The sequence below is a fragment of the Malus sylvestris genome, chromosome 6 (genome assembly GCF_916048215.2).
Source record: "Malus sylvestris chromosome 6, drMalSylv7.2, whole genome shotgun sequence".
NCBI lineage: Eukaryota > Viridiplantae > Streptophyta > Magnoliopsida > Rosales > Rosaceae > Malus > Malus sylvestris.
Window position 1 is genome coordinate 9,761,358 of NC_062265.1, and position 27,264 is coordinate 9,788,621.

The 27,264-nt window shown below is 38.3% G+C and overlaps 1 protein-coding gene and 1 long non-coding RNA gene across 2 annotated transcripts; one reads left to right on the plus strand and one right to left on the minus strand.

Moving 5' to 3' along the window:
- Nucleotides 1–10,477: 10,477 nt before the first annotated feature.
- Nucleotides 10,478–13,814, minus strand: LOC126626003 (scarecrow-like protein 27). The gene has a single exon (XM_050295162.1). The coding sequence runs from the start codon at nucleotides 13,281–13,283 to the stop codon at nucleotides 10,884–10,886; it is 2,400 nt and encodes a 799-aa protein (XP_050151119.1). The 5' UTR covers nucleotides 13,284–13,814; the 3' UTR covers nucleotides 10,478–10,883.
- Nucleotides 13,815–16,284: 2,470 nt separating this feature from the next.
- LOC126626005 (uncharacterized) lies at nucleotides 16,285–18,439 on the plus strand. The gene is made up of 2 exons (XR_007624558.1): nucleotides 16,285–16,805; nucleotides 18,219–18,439. It is a non-coding gene; the product is annotated as an uncharacterized LOC126626005 (long non-coding RNA).
- Nucleotides 18,440–27,264: the final 8,825 nt, after the last annotated feature.

Below are 27,264 nucleotides of genomic sequence, written 5' to 3' on the forward strand. Positions count from 1 at the left end.
TGAATAAGGAATTTTGTAATAGGGTTGATGTACACCTTAATGCTGTTTCTTTTCCTAATTGCGTGGAGAATGACCAGATTTTCCAACAACCGGGTTGGTGTCAAAAGCTCAATGATCCTTGTGACAATATATCTTATCAAAAAGTTGTTTTCAATAAGCGGAATAACACAAAATGGTTGATGGAGAAGCCTTGCATTCTCTCTTTCATGGTAGTAGAAGAAAATGGGAAGAGAAAGGCTTTCGGGTTTGTTACATCCATTATCAGGCTCTTGGAAGAATCTGCCAACTTGAAAGGGCTTAAAGATGGACATGTCAGACAAGAACAGGACATGTTTGCAGTTCTCAGCTGTAAACACATAAATGATCTTCTCAAAATCAAGGCAGAGTTATTCCCTTGTAATTTCTAGAAGCTGCTTCCTATAGTTCTTTGCCTACCCTTGGTTATTGAGCATCATAATACATGGAAAATTGCCATATTATTCTGTGATGCTTCACTAGATACTATAGTATTACAATTCCTCTTGGAGCTATTAAGTGTAGGAAAGGCTAGTGTGGGTATTGTTATAGGAGAGGGAACTACAAATGAAAATGTGCTTGATATCAGGACTTGGGCCATTTTGTTTGAAGATCATTGTTTCATGGTCAAGGAGATGTTATATTTGGCAGAGATGGATCAAAATTTTCCTGATGACGCCTATTTATCTGATGCCTTGCCACTTAATCTAAGGAAATCACTGATTACACATACCTCTTACTTCAAGAAAGTCATTTCCATGGTTGCCAACAGTCTCACAAGTTCCCCAAATTTAGAGATTAGGGTCAACCTTCTTTTTTAGGAGAATGGAAAAACAACATCTTCAATCTTACTTTTCTTATTTCATGGAATGCATTCCAAGGAGTGTGGGAAATCTGGGAAAAAAGAGGCGATACAATTTGTGGCTGAAACTGCGCAGTAGTGTGGTACCATCAATGCAGTGAGGCAGTACTTGTGGTTGTTTGAAGAATTTCCTCCAAAATTTGTGCATGCTTATGTGGATTCCTTCAATTTCAGAGGTAGGGGCTTTAATGAAGCATGGTTCCACCGCTTTGCAGGAAAATTCTGTTGGAAGTATGCCCACAAAGCCACTTATTTGATGTAATAGCTTTTGGAATACTTATTGTATTAAACTATTATATGTTTAATGAAGGGCAAAGCTTATTGTTAATCACTATTTATTGTATCATGTGTTTAAGCAATAAGAGAATCCAAGAAAAGTATTTAATCTGAGAGAAGTAATCTAAGTAAGTTAGATTAACGAGACATTTCTCTTATGTTCATTCCTAAAACGTTCCTAGCCATAGGATTGCCAATTGGGCATTGACAATCCGCTAAGGTTAGTATGTGTTATGTCAACTCAAGCGTGAGTATGACTAGTCTCAAGTCATTTAGTGTTGGACACTAAGACAAACACGTAAGTGCTCGAAAGGGTAATCGAGTACGCTAAACAACGATCAAAAGAGAGTTCGAACATACATGTCATGTAAGAACTCGTTAGTTGCAATATGCAAAGTAGTCCTTTGACATGAGGCATCATAGATGTCTATGAAGGAAAAATTATGTCCTAGCTAAGAACAAGTATGAACATTTGAATACACATGCAAGCTATCAACACTTTAAAGTAGGCATGCATCCAAAAACAATTCATAAAACCCATGACTTTCAAAGCCTAGTATATGGTGAACCAAAATAAACTCTTTAACAAAATTAAAGAGAAGTAAAGATTTAGTGATTCTTTACCCTTGAAGCTCATCCTTGTTTACACAAGGGATTCACCCAAGTGGAGGGCCTTCAAGTCACCTCCAAGCTCCTTGAATCCTCCTTGTGTTTTCCTCCCTTTAGTGCTCCTTTGATGATTAGAGGAAAAAGGATTTGTTCTCCAAAAACATCAAAAGCTTGATGTCTCTAAGTCTCTTCACCAAGGTTGTATATTGTGAAGATGATATGGATGACTTAGAGAGATTTTAGATGCTAGTAAAAATCCTCTAAGTGGCCGGCCTCTATGTAGAAAAAGAGAGAAAATGTTTCACCCAATTTCTATTAGAAAACCCTTAATGAGAAAATTGCTATAAAGTTGCTTTTATAACATTTTCTTTGGTGAGTGGCAAACTTGTAATTAAGCAAGCTTGCCCATTCACCCTAATGGCCGGCCTCTCCTTGTTATTGGGCTAATTTGCCCATTTTGTTTTAGTTGTCATACAACTTAAACATAATGGGCCTTGTGGACCAAAACACTTTTGGGCCCCGAAACCCAAAACCAACATATAAGCCCAATACGAACCTTTCGTATAATTAATTAACTAATTAATTAATCTTGACCATTCTTCAATTAAACCATTTAATTGCTTATCCATTTCATATAATTTCTTCACTAACATCCTTATGTGGTGTGCGATCCATTAGGTTCCAATTAACGAGGCAGTGGGCGATGTTACTCTTAACGATCGATTGTGAATTGAAACCACATTTCAATTCTCCCTTAAGATTAGTGTTTGCTAATCTTCAGGGCTTCCACAAACCATGAGTGACACCTAGCAGCATATCATGGTTACCCAAGCTAAGTAGAATTGGTTGGAGAACCTATCCAGTTACAACTACAATGCAATACGGTCCTTCTCTAATACAATACTCTTAATCACATTGTTTAAGTGATAGTTTGTTTCATGTCTACTATCCAATGTGATACTTTCCTATATGACTCCTTTGAATATGATTTGGAACAAACTTCCTAAGTCATATTCATATGCTTTGGCCAAAGACTTTAGAATCATATCTTAGAGTATTCTCCTTCCACCATGGAAGGTTAGAGATCCCTTGTTGTGCATTCATATGCCTACATGACTAGATAGCTTGACCCCAACAATGCCGTGGACAATCCGAAGGAATGCCATTGACATGATCAAAGATCAAGGACCTAACCATTAGACATCTATGATGCCTCAGGTCAAAGGACTACTTTGCATATTGCAACTTTAGAGTTCATACATGACATGTATGTTCGAACTCTCTTTTGATCGACGTTCAGTGTACTCGATTACTTTTTCGAGCACCTATGTGTTTGTCTCAGTGTCCAACACCAAATGACTTGAGACTAGTTCATACTCACGTTTGAGTCAACATAACACATACTAACCTTAGCGGATTGTCAATGCCCAATTGGCAATCCTATGGCTAGGAACGTTTTAGGAATGAACATAAGAGAGAGGTCTCGATAATCTAACTCATTAGATCACTTCTCTCTTAGAACAAATACATTCCTTGGATTCCCTTATTGCTTAAACACATGATACAATAAATAGTGATTAACAATAAGCTTTGCCCTTCATTAAACATATAAAAGTTTAATACAATAAGTATTCCAAAAGCTATTACATCAAATGAGTGGCTTTGTGGGCATACTTCCAACAGTCTAATGGTTAGTTCCTTGATCTTTGATCATGTTAAAGGCATTCCATCGAGAGTGTCCACGGCATTGTTGAGGTCAAGATATCTAATCATGTAGGCATATGAATGCACAACAAGGGATCTCTAACCTTCCATGGTGGAGGGAGAATACTCTAAGATATAATTCGGGAGTCTTTCGCCGAAACATATGAATATGACTTAGGAAGTTTGTTCCAAATCATATTCAATTGAATCATATAAAGAAGTATCACATCGGATAGTAGACATGAAACAAACTATCACTCAAACAATGTGATTAAGAGTATTGTATTAGAGAGGGACCGTATTGCATTGTAATTGTAACTGGATAGGTTCTCCAACCACTTCTACTTAGCTTGGGTAGCCATGACATACTGCTAGGTGTCACTCATGGTTTGTGGAAGCCCTGAAGATTAGCAAACACTAATCTTCAACAAAGGGAGAATTGAAATGTTGTTTTAATTCACAATCGATCGTTAAGAGTAACAATCGCCTACTACGTCGCTAATTGGAACCTAATGGATCGTACACGGAGTAAGGATGAAAGTGAAGAAATATAAATGAGATGGATAAGCGATAAAATGGTTTAATTGAGAATGGTCAAGATTAATTAATTAGTTAATTAATTTTACGAAAGGTTCGTATTGGGCTTTTAAGTTGGTTTTGGGTTTCGGTACCCAAAAGTGTTTTGGTCCACAAGGCCCATTATGTTTAAGTTGTATGACAACTAAAACAAAATGGGCAATTAGCCCAATAACAAAGACAAGGTCAGCCATAAGGGTGAGTGGATGCAAACTTGAATTAATTACAAGTTTGCCACTCACATGTGATGTAGTATAAAGTCAACTTTATAGCTTTTTCTCATTAGGGTTTTCTTGAAGAAAAGAAGAGAAACACTTTCTCTCTTTTTCTCTAAAAGAGGCCGGCCACTTAGGGAAGATTTAGCTAGCAATCTTTTCTTCTCTAAGTCATCCATTTCATCTTCACACCTCATCCTTGGTGTGGAGACTTAGAGACGCCAAATCTTTGGTGTTCTTGGAGATCCTTTCCTCACATCCTCAAGGAGCAAAGGAGCATCAAAAGGAAGAAAAATACAAGGAAGATCCAAGGAGCTAGGAGGCGACTTGAAGGCCCTCCACTTGGGTGAGTCCCTTGTGTAAACAAGGATGAGCTTCAAGGGTAATGAATCTCTAAATCCTTCCCTCTCTTTAATATTGTTAAAGAGTCTTGTGATTCACCATTCACTAGGCTTTGAAAGTCATGGGTTTTAGAATTGTTTTGAATGCATGCCTACTTTAATGTGTTATTAGTTTGCATATGTGTTCAAATGTTCTCACATGTTCTTAGCTAGGACAAAAAATTTCCTTCAAATTCAAGGAAAAGTACAAGATTGATGTCTTCCAAAATGCAAGGGCTTGCCTTCACCTTTGTACCGCATGTGAGATGTTGAAGAAGGTACTTAGTTCAAATCATGAGGCACCTTTGAATACAGAGTGTTTAATCAGAAGGTATTTCACGCATGAAGTTAACTAGTATACTTGGTCTTTTCCATGACAACTCTTTGTACTATGAGATGACTGATGAATCTTTGATGAGTTACAAGGGAAAGAGTAATGAAAATGAGTACCTTATCAATCACATTGATTCATCCAAGCACATTGACTTTTCATCTGGGGGGTCACAGCTACTATTCGTATTAATGATGGTGCACTTATGATGGTGGATGGTATTGAGGAGGCTTCAACTTGTAGATTAGCTGATCTGCAATCTTCAATTGCCACAATTAAGACAATCATGAACAACTAATATGATGGCCTTACTGCAGTTATTCTCCTACTACTAAAAAATGCTGACACCCGTGAGAATGTTCTTAAGTATCTTGCAAATGTGGTCAACAGATACTCATCATGGGCTCATATTCAGGTGGATCTTCTTCCCTGTGATATTTCGAGGTCTGAATATCAGTGGCATGTTCCAAGTCACCAAAATGCTTGGAAACAGATTACTAAGGAGCGTTCATATAATGGCCAGTTCCAATGACAGTTTCACTTTGTCTTTATTCTTGCCAGCAGGAAAAGCATCTTCAACACCAAGGCTAAAATTGCGTTGAAGGAAAATTTTGCTACTGCCGCCACCCTGCTAGTTGCTGCTCGTTTCAAACAAGTTTCCACAGTTTCTTTTTTTAAGCCTTGAGGACAAGGCTAATTTTCATAGGGGAAATATTGTTATGAACCCAATTAGTTGTAATTGACGGTTTTACTGGTTATTAGGAAAATTTGTTAGAAATGCCAGCTAGCAGGAGTCACATTTCGTGTATAAGAGCACCTGCTCTTTGGTTTGTAAGGAGTTTAGAATTTACACAAAAGAAATATAAACAAAAACAATTCAAAAGCTCTGCTCTCTCTTCCTTCCCTCTCCATCTCTATACTCTTTGTTAATTGCAGGTTTATTAAGAGCCTAGAGATTTAAATCTTATCAGAGTGGGAGTTCTGGGCGTCGGAATGGGTGAGACAAGTGGCGGCGAATTCGCCGAGTGGCTTGTTGTCGAACATGGCGACTCTTACGCCAATGCCACAAGCGATGGGTCACAGGTCTTGAGGGAATCGGAAGACAACGAAGAGACAAGGCGGAGTTGGGATGTAAGATCTCACATCGCCTAGGGGAGTGATCCTTATATGTATATTAACATCCCTACCTAGCACGAGGCCTTTTGGGAGCTCACTGGCTTCGGGTTCTGTCGGAACTTCGAAGTTAAGCGAGTAGCGCGCGAGAGCCATCCTATGATGGGTGACCCACTGGGAAGTTCTCGTGTGAGTTCCCATAAACAAAACCGTGAGGGTGTAGTCGAGGCCCAAAGCGGACAATATCGTATTATGGTGATGGAGCAGGTCCGGGATGTGGTGGACCCCGGGCTGGGATGTGACAAATTGGTATCAAAGCCTAACCCTGGCCGTGGTGTGTTGACCAGGTCATCGGGCGTGGATTGTAGGATCCCATATCACTTAGGGAAGTGATCCTTATATGTATATTCTCATCCCTACCTAGCATGAGGCCTTTTAGGAGCTCACTGGCTTCGGGTTCTGTCGGAACTCCGAAGTTAAGCAAGTAGCGCGTGAGAGCAATCCTATGATGGGTGACCCATTGGGAAGTTCTCGTGTGAGTTCCTAGAAACAAAACCGTGAGGGCGTAGTCAGGGCCCAAAGCGAATAATATCATGCTACGGTGGTGGAGCGGGCCCGAGATGTGCTGGACCTCGGGATGGGATGTGACATGGGAGACCAAGGCGTATTTGAGAAAGCAGTCGAAGGAGTCGTGTGTCCTGGGACTTCTTAGATGGTGAGCTGCGAGTGACGGCGTGTTGCGAGGAGATGAGGTGTTGCAAACAGGGAGGAAATGAGGAGGCATCTTGGGATTGGGTTTTTTTGGGTGTAGGGTTTTGGCCGCATCCTTGTTCATTTAAAATTTTTAAATTTCCACATGGACCTTTAATGACATATAGCATCAAGTTATTATCCACATAAACGTCACGTCACTAATTAACGACTGACTTTTAAAGTGATAAACTGAAATTAACCCGGTATATATTACACTTCCTAAACCTACCGTAGATTGACCTAACGTGAACCACTTTAAAATGGAGAGAAAAATACACTCCAACCAATGTGAATGTGACATAATTAACTGGAAAGTGATTGCACTGCAGCAGGACAGCGCGTTAGCTTTAGCTAAAACGAGCCATCTTCATTATGTCTGACAAAAGCTTATGGCTTCCAATATTAAAGTCTTAATCACACATGTAGGCCCCATTAATTAATTAAATAATAGAAGCAAATAAAATAACTATGTACTAATTGGAAAACCTTGGAAGAATGACAAAATCCTCAGACACAGACACCTCATTCTTTAAGCCAAATGGAGATAAATAATTAGGTTTAAACGGCTAATTAATTAAAGGAGGCAGATTATCTGTCATCTCTTCCCGTGACCTCCTATGTCTGTGCCCTTCCATATTTTTTTATTTTGTGTGGTCACAATTAAGTCATGTCAACATTTTATATATTTTTTTTATAGAGATAATAAGACAAAAATGAATAGTAATATAAAATGTTGACGTGGTTTAACTGTGATCACAAATAGAAAAGCACATGAGGACACGGGAAGTGGGAGGGCAAAGAATCTGCCTCCTTAATTAAAAAGCTTTAAATCTGTAGGGTATTATCGAGGTTGTTCGCAGGTATTTTTATAGGAGTTCGTTTTCAAAGAAACCGACGTTTTCCATTTTTAATTTGCCTTTTAATTATTGTAAGAAAGAAAATTTGATTAATCTTTGTCGCTGTCCATACTGGGGCATGTTCGCCTCAAATATTTTCAGTTCAATTCTTTTAGTTTATTATGCATGCATTAATTTTTTTTTAGTTTATTAATATAGGTTTAACATAATTATATCATTGCTACTTAATATTACGATTTAATATTATTCATTTTCATTTATAAGAGAGACATTTTATGTTCGATTCTCGGCAAAGACGAATTTGAATCATATTATTACTAGTCCATTATGAGACTAAGTCTCACCCCCTACCTCTTAGTATACATTATATTTTTTTGGTTAAAAAAACATAATTATATCATTGGTTAGTAAGTTTTGACATGAGGAATGAGTAGCCATCGCTAAAATTGCATAACATATATGGATCAATGACCTTTTCAAATAACACAGTTCAAATTTTCATCTAAAGTAAAATGTTTGAAGAAACAAATAGGGAACGAAAGTTCTAACAAAATTAATGTACTCTAATTTTTTTTTTCTTTTCCTTCTAAATAATATAAAATTGTGGATTAAACAAAGGAGGTGGATTATCTGCCCTCCCATTTCCATACTCTTCACATTCCCTTCTGTTTGTGTGGTCACAGTTAAGCCACATCAATATTTTATATTCCTATTACTTTTTGTTTTATTTCTATAAAAAATTAATATAAAATATTAACGTGGCTTAACCGTGATCATGCATTACAGAAATGTATGAAAAGAGTATAAAAATGAGAGCGCAGACAATCCAACTCCTTAAACAAAAGCCTTAAAAAAAACAGAACTGCTTAGGGTGAGTAATGTAATCAAGTGGGTGCTTCAATCAAACATGGCCCATGTGGCTTGATGAGTAGGTGTCCCAAAAAAATAATCAGAAAAAATGGAAAAACTCAATAGGCTTAGGCTATGTGAGGCTACGAGACAGGGAACTGTGTATAATAATAGCATAAAGAATTGTAACTTAAAAAAATATGTCTTAACAAAGAAGAAAATAAAAACAAAAATTAAAAAAATAAAAGAGGAAAAAAGAAACGTTGCTTTTTAAAGGAGGGAGGAGAATGACGCGTTACGTGTTTGGTGCATTACATACAAAAATAATGCAAGACATGAAACATGGTTTGACAAAATTCAATCCAACCATGTTATTCGCCTGCCTTCATCATTGTTAAACACACCATAAACTAATGCTGTTTTGAACTCAAATGTGTGCTTCAAATAGAGATTCGAACTTAGATACAAAGGTGAAACACAGTATTCTATCAAACTCGGTTACGTATGTTACCTTTATGTATTTAATTAGCCTGACCAATAAAACTCTACCCAACCAAATCTAGCGTTGAGTTCGGCCTAGCACCTGGCGGCTAGACGTGTGCCTAAGCAAATTTAACTATATTTATTATATATTGTATAAATAAGTATTTATTTATACTTAAAAACATACATAATTATATTGGGACATAAATTACAAAATAAAATGACACATAAATTATAAAGTATTTAAACATGGAAAAAAAGCATATAATAAGTGAACATCCAAGTATTCAACAAGTTTCTTACATTTTATTGAAAAATTAAAATGCAAAATGAAAGTTATCAAATTTCTGTCTAAATCAACGTCGCGACCTAAGCAGGTGTCTAGGCGGATGCCTAAGCGTGTCTATGCACACTGTCTTAATTTTCAAACACCTAGGAACTAATTAGAATGGTAGCCAGCCCCTAACACCTATGCGGGACCTAGACGGGTGCTAGACGGGGATCTTAAGACAAGTCTTAATAAGGACTAACAGATAGTCGGAAACGTTTTTGGAGGTCACGGGTTTAAATCTCATAGACAACATAACAAATAGGACTGTCTAACGGGAAAAGAGAGAGTTCTAACATTGACACAATAATGTGATGGGGAAAATAAGCCTCGTACATGAAACATTGCTTGTTTTTAGCATTGAGGAACTATTTATACATGGAAGTCCCTTAAACCCTACAACAAGCATGTGATCAAATGGACAACTAACCAACCCAACAATTTTATGTTATAATTAAGCACTCAGAAGAAGGACCAAATAGAGACATATTAGTATATCACTGTAACTCCTTTTGATCTCAACCAACTAGGTTAGTTGTTCCAAAATTGTGTGCGGTTAGCTGTATCGCTAGAAGTTAAATTGCTTCTAGTGACCGGGAATTTGATGGATCCCTTTAATCCTAGTTACAGCAAGAGGGGCAACAAATACTTCATTAGGATGTTACTAACTGCTAAGCGGAATCACAGAGAACTTACAGGAGCAAAAGAGCGAAAGAAACCCCATGCTAAAAGAATGATAACAGGGTGTTGCTAGGCGGAATAACAGAGAACTACAGGAGCAAAAGAGCGAAAGAAACCCCGTGCTAAAAGAATGATAACAAGGTGTTGCTAAGCGGAATCACAGAGAACTACGGGAGCAAAAGAGCGTAAGAAACCCCATGCTAAAAGAATGATAACAAGGTGTCATGCATGAGATAAATATTTTCAACATGATGCACACAAATAGGAAATTATAAATCGAACTGGCAAGCACATGAACTGCTATCTATAAAGCCCAGCAGAGAGATTAGTATTCCGGCAATCAATCCCTATGCAAGTGAACTTAATATAGCAAATAAATGAACTACTGTCTATAAAATCCATAGAATTGACAAAGTTGTAATAAGTTATCTAGAAACCCGGGAGATGGATTCAAATCCGGCAAGTTCTTTTCCATTTCTAGTTCATTCGTTGTCAAGTACACAACATATCATCACCCTCTTAACCAGAAGAAAATGCAGCTTCCCTCTTAAAACATTGAAGTACCATAGCAGCAATATCCAGGTCCAAAATAAATAACAATCTACTAGGCTTGCCTGTTAGATGATTTGTTCTACCGAGAAATCACTAGTCCATCTGACTAGATATACAATACGCAAAGGGGCCTCACAAACACGACAATTCATAAGGATTAAGTCATAACAGAGGCGCCAATAACATAGTTCAATATTTATTGACATATTATCAGAGTAGAGTAAGCTGGAACCTCCGCAATAAATTGTGAGTTGCCAAAAACCAACCTCCCCTGCTTGTCAAAATGCTGCTCCTGCTCCTCAGCACCTCCAAGCTGAAGCGGAGATGAGCTCTCGCCGCTGCCAGCATAGAACTAGTGACTCTTGTCGCTTCTCGACATGGAATCCCCTTGCTGGATTCCTCTTCACCACACATTCCGCCTGAGTTTCAGTGAAGTTACTGAAGGGTACAGGAGTGAAACCAGCGGAGGCAAAGAGTGTTTTCCAAAGGGGCATCTTGTCTGGGGTTCGGAGACGCCCCAGAACAGTGCTCTCGATCTTGGGCTGAAGGAGGAACCTCTCAATCTTGTTCACAGCATCGGAAGTCACATTAACAGCATCAAGTGATTCCAAAAGGTTTATGTACGACTGGAGGGCCTGCAGAATGTGCTGTGGGAATGGGAGGTCACTTCTATCACACCCTCTATCCAAAGATACCACAATTTTGGGAGATAGCTGCTTCACAAAGCGAAGGACATTAGGCAAAGCAGCTGGTTGATTAGAAGTAGACCAAATGGGGAAATTCACAGCAACTGCCTCATTATCGTTGGCTCGAAAAATGGGCAGGGAGTATGAGTTTTGGTCCAGAGAATCAATGTTAACCACTTCAAGATCAAAGCTTACACCAATCTCATTAGCGAATTGTGTCAAATTATCACGCATAAGCCCGAGCTCAACCGGGTGGTGAGTCGAAGGTGAAGCAAAGGCAGTGATTCTGAGTGAAGGGGCAGAAGCACCCCTATTCCTGATGGGAAGCTCCTGCATAAAGGAAGCCCAATGAGCACCAAAACCAATATCGAAATCAACAATGTGAATCTGATCAGCGTCGGAGAGGGCCTCGAGGAGGGCCTGGTTGCAGGTGAAATTGACAAACTGAAGGAGCGGAGAAACTTCGGAGAAGACTTTGTAAGCCCCCATTTTGAAGATGATATCAAATGGGGTCGGAGTTCTCGGTGGTGGAGAGGTGGCAGGATTGTTCATGAGGAGGAGGAGTTGCAAAGCCTCCTTGAAATAGAAAGCAGCCCTCTGAAGGGGCTTTCCAACAGGGGAAAGCTGGTGATTGAGCCGCGCCAATATCCCTTGCGCGTGTGAAAAGTTCCCAGTCCCTACCAGCTCTGCGGCCTTATAGAGCTGGTCGAGCAAAGTATGCTGGAGCTGTTGTTGCTGCTGGTGGTGAGCCATTTCTTCACCATTTCCCAGCACAACCTTCTGTTTCGGCACCATTAACGGCTTCTGCTGAATGCGATGCTGCTGAGGCAGAAACTGCATCCCTTGAGCAAACCCGAATTGCTGCTGCTGTTTTCTCATAAAAAACTCTTGCCCTGCATCAGAAAACTGACCCTTTTGGATCTGATGAGTACTCGGGTCTACATTCGTGCCTGAGTTGGGGCGTTTGGGCTGGGACTGAAGCAGGTGGTGCTGTTCTTGCTGGGCATACGCCAGTGGCATGAAAAAGTTCGGATTCTGAGCCACCTGAGGCTGCTGATTTTGGTTGCTCATGAACAGCTGGGGGTTCAGAATCTGCGGCTTCTCGTCCGGGCTTAATTGCTGCTGCCCGTAAACCGCAGGCAAAGATACCGGCAGAGCCAAAGTGTTAGACGAATTCGAGAAAATGGGGTTTTGAATGTTGCAATTGACACTGTTGCTGCCGCCATTGTTGTGAATCAACTCAACATTTGAAACCTTGTAATTTAGCAACCCAAAAGACCCAGAACCCGGAGGAACAAAACCCAGCTTCCCATTGCTGCCATTGTTACTGCCGTTCCCAAAACCCGAACCGCCGAACCCGAAATTCGGGCCCGAAACGCCGCCGTTTCCAATTAGGTCGAAATTAGGGCCCTGATCGACAACACCCAACCCGGCATTGCCGTCGAAATCAAGGGGGCTGTTGTGGTGGCGGTGGTGGTTGTTCCCGCTCTGCAAGAGCTGCTTGAGCCCAAACGACGTGTCGTCCACATCCCCAGCGATCCACCTCAGCAGCGACTGGTCGTGACCCGGAGACGCCGTCGTTTCGGAGAGCATGGTCTCCCAATCCTCCAACCCGCCAAGCCCAAGGTCGCATCTCTCGACTCCTCCTCCTGCTGATCCGGTCACGGCCTCCAAACCCCCACTCGGAATCGACTGGAGCTCGCAGGCCCACTCGTCTTTCGACGACGTTTGTCCCACCGCAGGCGGAGTCTCAGCAGCCAGCGGCGTCAATTTGTCGCCGCCACCGCCGCCGTTGTTGAAAGAGGAAGAGAGAGTGGAAGCCGAAGTGGGTGGGCTCGGGCTTCTTCTCATATGAAGAACCGAATTGGGCTCGCTGGTCGGAAAGCTGTGGTGGTGGTGGTTGAAAAATCCGCCGTCTTTGTACTTGCTGCAGCTGCTGTCTGTGAAAATTGCCGGCAAACTTGCAGTTGCTATTTCGATGACCCCCTTCCCCTGCTGGAACTGAAAGGGCATCCCTCTCGTAAATTACACAAATTACAGCTAAAAAAAAGCTCAAATCTTTGCAAAAATGGCGTCTTCTTTCCAGATTTGTGCAGAAAAATCTCTTTTCAGCTCAAACAAAACAAACCCATTTCGTAAAAATTCTTAAAATCAGCTCTTTCTTTTCCATCACTGGGAAAGTTGCCTGTTTTCCTGCTCGGTTCCATCATATCTTCCTTTACCATTTGCCACACACAGCTCCATTTCAATACTCTCTGTCTGTCTCTAACTTTCTCTCTCTACTTTTTTTTCTCTCTCTCTAGAATTTGCAATTGTTAATATTGGTGGTGGAGGTGGTGTTGTTTCTTCTAATCTCTTCTTCTACCCTTGTGTCGCAGCAGAGAGTACTCTGTACCCTTCCCTGTTCTGCCATGGATGCGTGCATCATAAAAAAGGTAATAAAGTGTGCTCTCCCTCCTCACCATCCTCTCTCTCTAGTCCCTATCTCTCTCTCTTTCTCTCTCTCGCTACAATTTTTTAATTTTTTTTCTCATTTTATTATTATTCCTCTCTCTCTCTCTCTCTCTCTCATATTGCTTGCTGGGTTTTTTCTGTCACTTCGCATAGTGGTCACGGTGTTGTCTTTACCAAAATTTACAAGGGTAAAAATGGGCGCCTGTGCTTTTTGATAGTAGGGGCACTCCCTCCCTCCTCAGATACTAAAATTACATTTATAGGCCATGTCAGATCCTGTCTTTGCGTAATTGCCTTTGCATAGATACAGTACAACTATTCATGTTCAAACTCCAATCTATCTATCTATTCTTGTTTCCCTTATCACACATTGATTTAGATCTTCAAATCTAAAATACAACCATGCTTCTACCACGCAATGAATTAAGAGTAAATCGTAACAATTGTCTTTCAACTCTAATCAAATTAGAGTAATGGTCTCTTACCTAAAAATTTATTACTATTGACCTCTCAACTCATCAAAATGTGTAGTTATGGTCTTTTTCGTCAACTTCGTTAGAATTTTGTCAAAATAAGTTATGTTGAAAGGGTCATTACTACAATTAGGGTCCCTCAACTCATCAAAACATGTAGTTATAATCATTTTTGTCAACTTTGTTAGAATTTTGTCAAAATGAGTTATGTTGGAAGGACCATTGCTACAATTGGGTTAAAGTTGAGAAATCATTACTCTAATTGGGTTAAGGTTGAGAGACTATTTCTCCAGTTGGATTAAAGTTGAGGGATAAATGATAATGGATTTTTAGTTGAGGGACCATTGCTCCAATTAAATTAAAGTTAAGGAACCATTACTACAATTTAATGATGAATTAATGCAAACCAGTCTCATAACTTTCTATTTTATTTTAAGGAAAAGTAAATTTATTTAAGAAATAAACCTTTAATACAACCATTCTCAGTACAATCAAATAGAAAAATATAGTAATGGTGATGGCGAGAAAATTCGTTTAGCGAAAGACATGCGACCAAGCAATAAAAGAAAAAAAAACTAGCAAGAGACCTGATGTCGTCAATGATTGTCCTCAGCTGCCAAGGTGTACTGCACTTGTTCAAAATGGCATCAATGATAGGCTTGAAATATCCTTCAACACACAAGTCCTTACAACTTTTGACCTTTGCATATCTCAAAGCATCACGAAGAGCAAGAGCTTCAGCAACCGAAATTGTACTTTCTCCAAGATTGCGGGTAGCCAGCCACAATAGGTGAACTGTTAGCATCTCTTATGACGAAACCAGCAGCAGCCGTAGAAACCACCACCGAGCCATCAAAATTAATTTTGAGTTTAGGTGCATGAGGTGGCCTCCACTTGATAGTTTGAGATGAATCATGAACATGAGTTGCATTCAAGGTATGAATTGATCTTAAATTTTTATTGGTGAGGTGATATTGCTTGCCAACTACATCAGCAACCATAGGGACCCTAGCATGATTGGCCTTGCAATCACATAAAACAAGATTATTTTTATCATTCCACACTTGCCACCAAATTCGAAGAGCTTTACTTAGATCAGAAAGTTCAAATTCATCATTTGCATTTAGTTGGGATAGCCAAGAAATCAAATTTGAACTCGCATTCACAGGCATTGGACCATTGGAGATCCACCAAACATCCTAAAGAAGCTACAATTGACAAAGAGATGTTGTTGATCTTTTTCATCACTATTACAAAAAAAGGCAAACAAGGGTAGTATTCGGAAAGAATCTAAGCAATCTTTTTCATCTCATAACTTCTTAAAAAAAAAAAAAACAGTCTAATTATCTTTTTTTAAGTTGTGAAATCCTGTCCCCAAATTTCACTGTTTAAATTTTATATTTAGTAGTTTCGACACATTTATATTTACTGCGTAGAATTTTTTTTTTTTAATTTGTAAAGACTATAATGCCCCTCTTAGGCTAAACATAATTCTACATGAACGTATTTGATCCATTCATGTTTTTATTAACATTTTTTTAGCATATTTGGATAGTACGTGTTGGTATGAACACGTAAGCGTAAAAGGAACATAATTTAAAATTAGAACGAAGATTTTATTAGGCGCAAATACAGATGTATTTGAGTAATTTTACCCTTTAAGTGGACACATTTTTATTTGTCTTTTTATGACCATGTTATGATCCCGTTTGGGATTGAGGTGATTTTAAAAAAAGCCACTATGAAAAAAAACTGAGGGTCATTTTTGTGTTTGGTAAACTGAAAAAAAAAAGGCTTATTTTGGAAGCTGCTGTGAGAATAAGCTGAAAATCAAAGGAAAAGCTGAAGCTGCTATTTGCTGCTTTGAAAAAAAGCCAGTTTTTTCAAAGCACACGGAGCTACAGTGCTCCTTTAATGAAAAGACACACTATCATCCTGCTTTTTTTTCCAAAAGCACTTTCACAAAAAAGTTTACCAAACACTCTACTGGCTTTATTTCACAGCCGCTTATTCTCACAGCACAGCCGCTTATTCTCACAGCAGTTTTTTTTCAAAGCACAGCAATACCAAACCAGCCCTATGTATGTCGTATGGGGCCCACCCCTCAATAATTCTAGAACTTTCTTCCTTCTTTCTCTCTCCCGAATTCTCTCATCTCTCTCGCCCTCTCTTCTTTGTCCCGTGAAACCACACCACATCACCTTCAAATATTGTCAAGTTAATCACCAAACAAGCATCACAGCAGCCTTCCTCTATTCACAAGCTCGAAGATGAGCTTTGGATCACGAGATGAGGGACTAACGTCCTGAAGCTTTATAACAAGCCGTGTCTTTCTCATTGAATTTCAGACCGTTTCCAGTGATCTTTTGGACTCCAAACAGATAAAATCATGTTCTACTCTCCTGTAGCTTCATTTTGGTATATGGATCGTGAAATGTGGTGGAGAAATGAGTAAGATTTGGACTTTGAAAATCTTCCAGAAATCTGACGAGTTTCCCCAGATCTCAGTGACTATGACGACGGAGGGCGACGGACCGCAACAGCGACCAAAGAGTGATAGAAGACACAGTAATATATTCCTTAGCTCTCAGAATCTTCCGTTAATGAGGTAAGGTATATATCTTGAGGTTTCATTAGCTTTAATTGAATATTCCAACCGATCTTAAGCGCGAGACGGTATTTTGATGCCTAAAACCCAAAATGTTGCCCTAAATCCGTTTTGGGCATCCGTTTAGCAAAATTCCATTGTTTTAACGTAGTTTTATGGTTGACTGCCACTTAAACTTGTAATTGGCAAAGATTCGATCGTCGGATCAAAACAAAATTTTAATATGTTGTTATAGAAGCATAGTGAGACATTAAAGGAAGTTACAGATTGGAAATCCAATGTGTGGATCTTTCAAATTGAGTTACGTAGGGTTGTTTTCCCTACCTTTGATAATTGACCGACTATTGACTTTTGGTCAATGTGTCCCGAATCCATCAAGATTGTCTCAAAGGACGTGTACAACGTAAAATTATGTGTTTTATCGATAAAATTTAGAGACAAAACTTGTGATTTGTTTTAGGCGACGAACATATGTGATGCCTCATTCTTTGTGCTAGGAGCCGTAGCACAGACTCCAGGTGAGTAACTTTAATATATGTGATATCAAGAATACCCATGAAATCCCCATGCTAGTATACTTTGGGGATATTGCATTGATTTATACATATGTTTTATATTAAATTGTTATTTTTAAATTCTACCATCGATCTATTTTATGAAAAATTATTTGAAATGAATATTTGAAATGTTTGTGAAACGTGAGGACTAGTAGAGGTCCATTAACCCATTGTCATGGATAATTTTTGCATTGAACTTGTGCCATTTCTTGTCTCTTTGACCTATTGTAAACTGAGTTCCTTGAATTCGGGGTTTCGTTGAGTGGTCCAGAATCGAGTTTTGCTGGGGTTCCGTTGACTGGTCTCGAATCCCTCATACTCTACGATTCTGTTGAGTGGTCTGGAATCGTATCTTGTTCAGATTCCGTTGAGTGGTCTAATCTCTCCTCATACTATGCGATTCTATTGAGTGGTCTAGAATTGTATCCTATTCGGTTCCTTAAGTGGTCCCGAACCCATTTTTCATTGAATTTCTTTGAGTGGTCCGAAACCGCATTCCTTGTCTTGATTGGTTCGTTGATTTCTTTGAATTGGTATAGAATGTGAAAGCTTGGGTGATGTAGGCTTCAGCCAAATTATGTCACACTAGATCTAGTTTTCAGCGTATTTATGAATGATATACTTGAAAACCTTTGTGGTTTGATTGTAAAAAGGTCGATGGATGTCTATGTGACTCTTTAAGGATTTATAACGAATTGTTATAATTTTTTGAAGAATGGATTTATATTTAATGTTTATAACTATGAGCAATGGATTTATTTTATGATTATCACATACATTGGATTATTGTCACTTACACGAGTTTTGCAGCTATTTAGATTGTTGATTTATCCGAGTCACCATTCCTAATGTGTAGGGGCGATTGTGTAGGACACAGATCTTAGTTGATACGAGGACCTTTTGGGGGTAGCAGTGGTAAGGGAGGTTGGAGCAATTACATTATTCTTGTACCATTCCTGGTATTTCTTTCGACTTTCTTTTTTGCATCAACTTTGTTGTACATTTATTGTATTTGTGATAGAGAACCCACCACCATACTTGTATTTGAGAATTTTAGTATCAATATTCCTTTGTGTATATTCTTTGTATTTCCTCGCACCCATGCACCCAAACGTCACACGTCGATCCTTGACGTATGTCAATATCGAGATGTGACATAAGTATGAAGGTGAGCCAATGTCATATGCCCAAGAGAGTTATTATTTTTTTCATTTTTTAAATGCGTTGATATATTATCTTTATGTTATAAAATAGACAAGTCATAATAATTTAGAGCATGTGTGGAGCTAAAAATAATCCCAAAACTCCACAAGGTGACACGCAGACTTTTATTTAAGAAATACAAGATTTCCCTCATTAAATGGGCAAGGCTCTCAGGTGTTCTCATGCGCAACTCAGCTTCCTTGGAAGTTCAAGCAGCAGATTATGACTACTCAAAGCTCCCTTGCTCGTGGTGTGGAAAAGTCAAAGGTATAAAAGATAAGGGATTAATTACCAAATTTTATCTTTAACACAATCCTAAAGGAAGATCAATATATCAAGTAAGAATCCCTACCACAATAAAATAAGGATATTTCCATCATCATTCCAAGATATTATCTCCTAATTAATATCTTGGAAATATCATTTCCTTGCGCATCCTACTAATAACATAACTTGGCCAATAGGAAGCCAATATTTGTAAGGCAAAACCCTACCCGATGGCCGGCCACTACCTCATATATATACCCTCATCTCCACCAAACTTTGGTAAGATTTTCGCTAACATAAAACCCTAAACACTTAATTTATTCAGAGTTACTGACTTAGGCATCAGAGATCCATTGCCCCCCCCCCCCACTTATCAAGGGTGCGTGAGACTTTGGTCTTTAATCAAAGGTGTAAAGTTTTGTAGATACATTTTTGTTAAGATTGAACGAGGCGGAAATTGACTACCACAATGTGTTTACGAACCTGGAATGGAATAGCAAGAAACAGAATCATACTTTTTTTGAAGCATTCGGCTGAAGGTCCAAAAGCCAAAAAATAGCCTGATTTGACCAAAAACTGATCTCCAACCGAAGGGTGAGCTATAATTTTAAGGAGTTCACCAGGCTATTATTTGGTTAAAGTGGCATCATGCTAGCCAAATGTAGCCCCTCTTAGCCAATTTTTTGAAGCCCAGCTCCTCAGTTGCAATAATTGATTCAAATTCAATAGCTAGATTAAAAACATACAAAGATTAATTAAATTAACTAATAAATTTAAGTATAAACTACAATTAATAATAAATTTAAGTATAAACTTAAAACTAATAAATTATTGAGGGGACTTTGTTTAGCCTATTCGGTTGAAGATGGTATATGAGTATGGCCTAACATTATTTTTTTAAATAATATTTTGCAAAGCTATAATTCTGGATGAGACTATATTTAGCCATTTCGGTTGGAGATGGCCAAACATTTTAGGAATCATAAAGAAGATGGGGTCCCTAAATCTCCCGAAATCGGATCCCTTAGATGAAGGTGGTATTTCAATTCGAGGGAGAAGGCTATTCTAGGAATCAAAATTTTCTACCCAAATTACTTGGTATCTTTTGCCTTCAGCCCTCACCCCCTCTTCGTATATGTTCCTCCTTTTCCCTAGTCTGCCAACTCCCTTGCACATTTACCCACTCAATCTCGTCCATCGACGATGACGAGCCTTAAGCTGCACGGGTTCTTGATGATTTTGTGCCAGGATGGGTTTAAGAGATTAAGTTGGTGATGAATAGGTTGTTGTTAGTGAAGACCATATTTGAAACTCATTCGGTGGTGCATCTGGCATTGCAGCGACACTCTGGCATCTAGAACTGAACCTACAGTGGTGTGGTGGAATTACTACTATTGTGGTTATGGGGTATCTTGCAGTGATTTTGTGGTTGGGGAAAGAGGGATGAGGGATTTGGATCCTCTCCTGAGCTCATCATCCTGAGCATACTAAGAAAATCACACGAGCCGTTGAATTTTGATCAAATGGCTACAAACAGGGGGCTCATCTAAAAGTTATAATAATTGTAGCCGTTTGATCAAAATCCAATGAGTTGTGTGATTTGCTCAGTAGGCTCATGATGCTGAGCTCAAGAGAGGATCCAAATCCAGGGATGAGAAGTATATGGAAAAAAGAGATGGGGAAGCTGAAAATAGTTGGGGATAAGTGCGATGCAGACTTTACAAGAGAAAGAAGTTGAGGGATAGGGAAGAAGATTAGTGGAGAGATTTGATGGGGTTTTATTTTTTTATTTATTTTTTAATTTTTTTATCTTGACTACCAAACATCCTTTCAGCATTTAAAAAAAAAAAAACCATACAAAAAAAATTTAAGCTTTCTCAAATATAAAAAAGAATCAAAATTTTACTAAAAATACAAAAAAATAAAAGGGTTAGAATATGGGCATTTTGGTAGTAATATTAGATTTCATTCCGATCCATGTGTTTTAGTAAACAACTTATATGGATAAATATTGTTTTTACTCCGCTTCAAAGAAATTTTAATAAATAGTTTCATTAGTAATCTGATTTTGATTTCAACTTATTCCAACTCCTCCTTAATTCAATTCCACTCATTCTGATTACAAATTAGTAAACGAGCCATTAGTATTGGTGATAGTATCAATTAGTTTGCTTTTTCTTTCTAACACCGTATCAAACACAAATTCACTAACAAAAACAGTAAGGAAACACTATTTGAATACAAGCAACGACAACTCCAAAAAAAAAAAATTGCAAAAAAAATAAAAATGGTGACCTCCATAATAGATACCAGTTGCATTAGAGGTACGCACTAGTTCACCATAAGAGCAACTCCAGCCCTCCCTCTAATAGCTGGGCAACAACCCATTTTCCCCCTCCCCCAAAAACCTAGTCCACCCCATACAATCCGTTGGGCTTTGGGGGAGGCCAGCAACTTGCCCAGCAAAAAATTGGCTGACCCAATGCCGGGTCTACTTGACGCCAGGCTAACGTCAGCCATGTGAATGATTTTATTTTATTTTTGCACTAGGTACGTGGGAAACATGCCCGCTTGGGCGCGCATTCCCTACAGCGTGCAGAGGGGAGGGCTCGTGCTGCAGGCGCACTAAAGGATGCAAGACTTTGTGCTACGTGGCTCAGTGAGGGCTGTTGGACTTTGAAACAGTAAAAGAAATTTGAAATTCAACCCCAACGGCTAGTGACATGGCAAAATTTGGCCACTCAATTTCTAGAGCAATGGTCTAGGTTTTTTGGCCTTAAAAAATGTTAGAAATCTTATCGTTGGCCATGTGTCCAATTTTGGGCTGTTGGATTTCAATCTTTTTGAAATCCATCGGTCCAAATTAATTAACTTAATAAAAATTTATAAAAAAATTATAAAAATTGTTTAAAAATACAGAAAAAAATAAAATGAATTTTTTTTTATAAGTACCTAACCATCATCTTCCACCTACACCACGTGTCAATGTTTTCAATGCTTTCAACCAAAGTTTTCATATAATTTTTGTTTGCAAAAAAAAAAAGGCTGATGAAGCACATTCGAATTGGTCGGTCGTCGAAGATGTTAAGTTGTGTGAATGCTGGGTTCAACCAAAGTTTTCATATACTTTAGTACTTTATGTAATTATGTATTTGTTTTTAGTACTTTATGTAATTTTGTATTTATTAAATTTGGTACTTTATTTAAAATAAGAGCATATTTATTCAAACAAAACAAAATTACAAAAACACACCACATAAGATTACAAAAACACACCAAGTAAGTTTAAAAAAATATACCAAATAAACTTACAAAAAACGACAAATAAAATTACAAAAACACACCAAACATAATTACAAAAACACCAAATAAGCTAAGAACTTTATTCTTCCACCACAAGCTTGTTTTAAGTTTCTTCACATTGTTTCAATCCCCACAAGTGCTCAATCAAGTCACTTTGATGACTTAAGTGCATTTATGGAGTTTGAATTGAAGTAAACCATTTAATGACCCTTTGATTGTAACGTCCATTCCTTTCTAATGGCTCGTATTGCACAGGGTCTTCAGTGCCTTCATGAGCACAATATATACTTGTTCTATAATTGTTGAGTGTGTTCGGTTCAAATTTATCGATGACATCATAATCATACTCTTCTTCCACAATCATGTTATGGAGAATGATACTCGTTATCATGATGGGTCGAAGTGCCTCTACATCAAATAATCTGGCAGCACCTCTAACAATCGCCCAACGGGCTTGGAGGATACTAAAATAACGCTCCACATCCTTCCTACACCCCTCTTGACATCTTGAAAAGTGTTTTTCCTTTTCACTTTCTGGATGTGGCACTGTTTTGACAAATGATGTCCACCTTGTGTAAATGTCGTCTGCTAGGTAGTATGCTCTGTCGTACTTAGTTCCATTGATTCAATATGTGACTCTCGATGCTTTTTCTTGTAGCACCTCGTCGAATACTAGAGATTAGGTAAGGACATTGAGGTCATTTTGAACTCTTGGAACATAAAAAAAAAGTCAAATCCATGTAAATGATGCCATCGCTTCCAAATGATATTTTTGGCTCATTTTCTGTCGCCATAAGCTCCTTGCCATGCAGTTGGGCAATTTTTCCAGGTTCAGTGCATACATTCGATGCTTCCAATCATGTCAGGAAAACCTCACATCTCACCCTTCTTCAAAAGCCTTAGCATGTCCATTGGCGTGGGTATCCGGAGGTACCCATTGGTGTAGATAACTTCAATTGCGGAGCAAAACCTCATCATACTCTAAAGCAGTTGATTTTTCCGTCCTCGTAATCTCAACAACTTGGTCTGCAGATACTCCATATGCAAGCACCCACAAGGTAGCGATAATTTTTTGCTCAGGAATGCGACTTATAACATGAAAAACATCCTCTCTTTTTTTGTACAAATTTTGGATCATGGTTGCAACATCAATCATGATTTTGTTGAACAAACTTCCTTGCATTCTAAAATGACGTCTAAAAACATCATCAATGAATACATTATTGGGGATAAAATAATCTTCTAAGAGATCCTTACCTCGTTTTTCCTTCTTTCTATCCAAGTTTGCGGAACACTTGGGTTTGGAGATCTCACTCATAGCTTGCATGACACAATGGGAATGTGAGGCTCTCTGCCTTCTAAGTTCATCGTTTTCTTCCTCTTCCATTACGAACACCTCATCTGCACCATCCTCGAGATTGAACAATTCTTCATCTTCCTCAAACAATTTTTTTTTCTTGCTCATTGATTTCATACAATCTCCTTGAAGAAGTCATTGTAAGAACTCAAAATTTATAAACTATGAAGAAGGATTCTGAGCTAGTTTGAGTTTGGTGTATGAATTAGGATGGATGTAGGGTTTATATGGACAAAAAAAATAAAGGATAAGGTTGTAGATAATGCAACGTGGCATGACTTAATTGGTTAAATTTTTTATCAAAATCTATTCGAAATGATTCTAAACAGATAGTGACACTTGGCGTGACATGATTGATTCAAAATCTTATCGGAAATCTATTCATAAAATTCTTATAGAATCATGACATGTGGCACTACGGAATTGGTTAAAATTCTACTTAAAAATCTATCCACAAAAATTATACTTTCAAACAGTGATATGTGGCATGACAAGATTGGTTAAAAATCCTATTCAAAATTATTTTATAAAAAAATTAATAATATTTTAATACAAATTGACTAGGCTATTTAGTTTAAGGGTGGAGATGCACTTGGGTAGATACTATTTATTGCGGTCAATTACTATTTATTTGGATGGATTGAATTGACTAATGCCGATTGGGTTTTTGGAAGTGGACTTGCTCTAAGGCATTGACAAAAGACACAAGCTCACAAGGACAAATCTAAACACCAAACAAATCCTAAATCCTGAGCGCCACTGTCACCATTTGAACCACCTTTGGTTCTCATTCCATGAAGAGTCCACTCTAAGCTGCAATCTTCTTTGTTAGATTTCTTTCCATGAATTGCATTCCGTGCTAAAAAAACAAACAGATTGAAAAATCAACGGTAAAATGATTATTGTGTTGCAGTCCTATTAGATTAGGAATATAATTGTGTAAATCCTAGTATATCTTATAATATCTCTTATATTCCTATTAGGAGTAGATTACCTATTAGATGTTGTAATCCTAAAGGGTGAGGAATTAACCTTCTCTACTACTATAAATAAAGGCACAATGGGGTGGAATATAATACACCCACAATTACACATCTCTCTCTTTTCTCTCTATGCCGCACCCTCTCTCTCTCTCTAAGGCCTCCATAATTGTTCAGTAAATTATGCCTACAACACGTTATCAGCACACTCTTGATGCTACGCTAATAAGAGAATTTATTCTTCAATCAGGGGAGTATTATGTTTTAATCATTCTTTTTATGATTAATTTATTATTTTGAATTAATCTACATGCTATTGATTCAATTTAATTTTTCTTTGTTGAACATGATACAACGCATTGGAGATGCAATTCCGGCTTTTCGAGAAGGATCTTCTACAAATTCAAAGGCTTTTGTTGTTTTCTGCCAATCAGGTACGCTTCAAATAAAGTAAGATATTTGAAACGACCATGAAGCATGAAAACATTCCTCATGATGCATGAACCCCCTATGTTTATATTTTCCTTCCGATATATATATATATATATATATATATATATATATATATATATATATATTGATATTGTATATGTTCATATATTTGTCAATATAAATATTTGTTTCATGCACTATGCAATTATATTTAGGGTTTTCAAACCCTAATTCTGTCGAAAAATATGGGTACTTGCGGCACCACCACCGCGGACACCTTGGACCCATCACGGACGGCAGCAGCCCTAGGGCTTTGCTGCTCTAATCCAGACCACTAGGCCTTTTGGCCTATCTTTGTTTATAGGACTTACAATCCCTAAACGTAAAACCAACATATTTTGGCCCATTGTCCTGTGTCCCTTGGCCCGTGAACTCATTGGGCTTCGCCCCAGTCTCAACCTACTCGCCAATAGCTTTGGTTGCTGGGCTTAAGTTGCCTAAGACCCAACCCGCATGCCATCATTTCACTGGGCCTAATCTGTGCCCCTCCTTTAGCCCAAAGAGCTAGTAGCTGATGCTGCTGGGCTCCATGCTCTCAGCCCATAGCCCGAAGACCATTCCGTGGGTTGCTTTTGCATCCATACCTAACTCGAGCCCCTCATTTGGCTCACGACACCTAGCCCTATCTTTTGGGCTATGGTATTTTCAACCCAACACTATTATTTAGCATTTTAAATAATTTTAACCCGAATGTTATTATTATTTTTGCTTCTACGATCGACCCTGAATGGTCCCGATCCATTAAATTAATTAAAAGTGACATGCAGTCCATTAATCTGATAATGAATCCAAAATTATTGACCTGAAGATCACTTTTGGACATTAACGATTCAATAATTTATTTTTATACTTTGAACCGTTGACTTACTTTCGTAGTCCCGAAGCACTCACACTTGAGTTTCTGAAGAACCTCAAATCCACTACACTTAGTTGTATATTGCATTCTGTGATTCTTGCAGGAACCTCTCTTTTAATAACTAAACGTTTATAAACTAAATTGAACCTGTAGTTTCAAATTTAGTGCCTTTAAAACCTGAAGTTTCATAAAACAATACACCTATGAAAACCCGACGTTTTTTTTCATGAAAACCCGACGTTTTTTTCATGAAAACCATGTCTTAGAACTCGAATGCTCTAACTTTGATGCTTATGGATGATTCATTCACATAGCACCAATCACAACCTTGTTCCCTCCAAATTCAATGGATTGTCGAACCGTCATAAGTTCGATTTTCCTGATTTGGACGTTTTCTAAGAGAAACTACTTTATGTAGGGTACAAGACGTGAATCTCCACTTGACTATCAAGAAGCTGAGAAACCATTAAAGCCAACAATGGCATGAAAGAGCTGAATTAGCCTCTACCATGATCTTTATTCAAAGACTTATGCTCCAAGCATTACAAATGGAAATACCTCCCGATCGAGGATTCCATAGCTCTTTGGCTCGCTCATACGAACTGTCTAATCATGAAAGGCATTTTCTGAAGCATACCATGATTACGTCATTGAATGAGTAAAATTCTAAAGTTTATAAATCCGATCGAATTTTGACTGGAGAATACTTTTCTCGTCCTTCCTTATTTCTAACTCACCCCTGAAGCAGCAGTGTAGATAACGGAAGTTTACCAGATTCTCGGATCTGATTACTACCACAAACATGAGAGCAAGGTATAGACCCAGGTTGGCTGGAGTATACCAAATACGACCCAGTTCGGTCAAAGCCTACCAAATGGTTATGCATTGCTTCGACAGGGATACATCGAATGACATATTCTCTCACAATCCAATTTTGAGTTTGTTTTTACAACATATGGTAGAATCAGGGCCTGCCAAGGTGTGGCATCATGCCTGAAGCATGATCCTTGGTACCTAAGACCTAAAACTTCAAGAATAAGGGAAAATATTCCCGAACCTTAAACCTGCAAAATTTATTTTTGTCTCGATGGAATAGACCATTGGTTATGCACCTATTCGTGCCCCTACCAATGTTGTTAAGGAGTACCATTCTAGTAGTCAATATGTGAGACTAATTTTGCTCTACCGAACACTGTTGGAAGAGCAGAATTTTGACATAGATAGCCTTGTTGGCCGGATCCCCTTGGTAAACCATTTACTTTGTGAACATTTTTCTATGTTCTTGGATTCAAGTTTGGTATATGTTCTACTTATGGATAATCTTATTGATATTGTCCTCGAATATGAGTTAATTGAATCATGTTTCTTAATACATGTGACTGATTCAATTAAACATGTGATTAGGTAAGAATGTGGGAAACTTAGTTGTCTGGATGATTGCGTA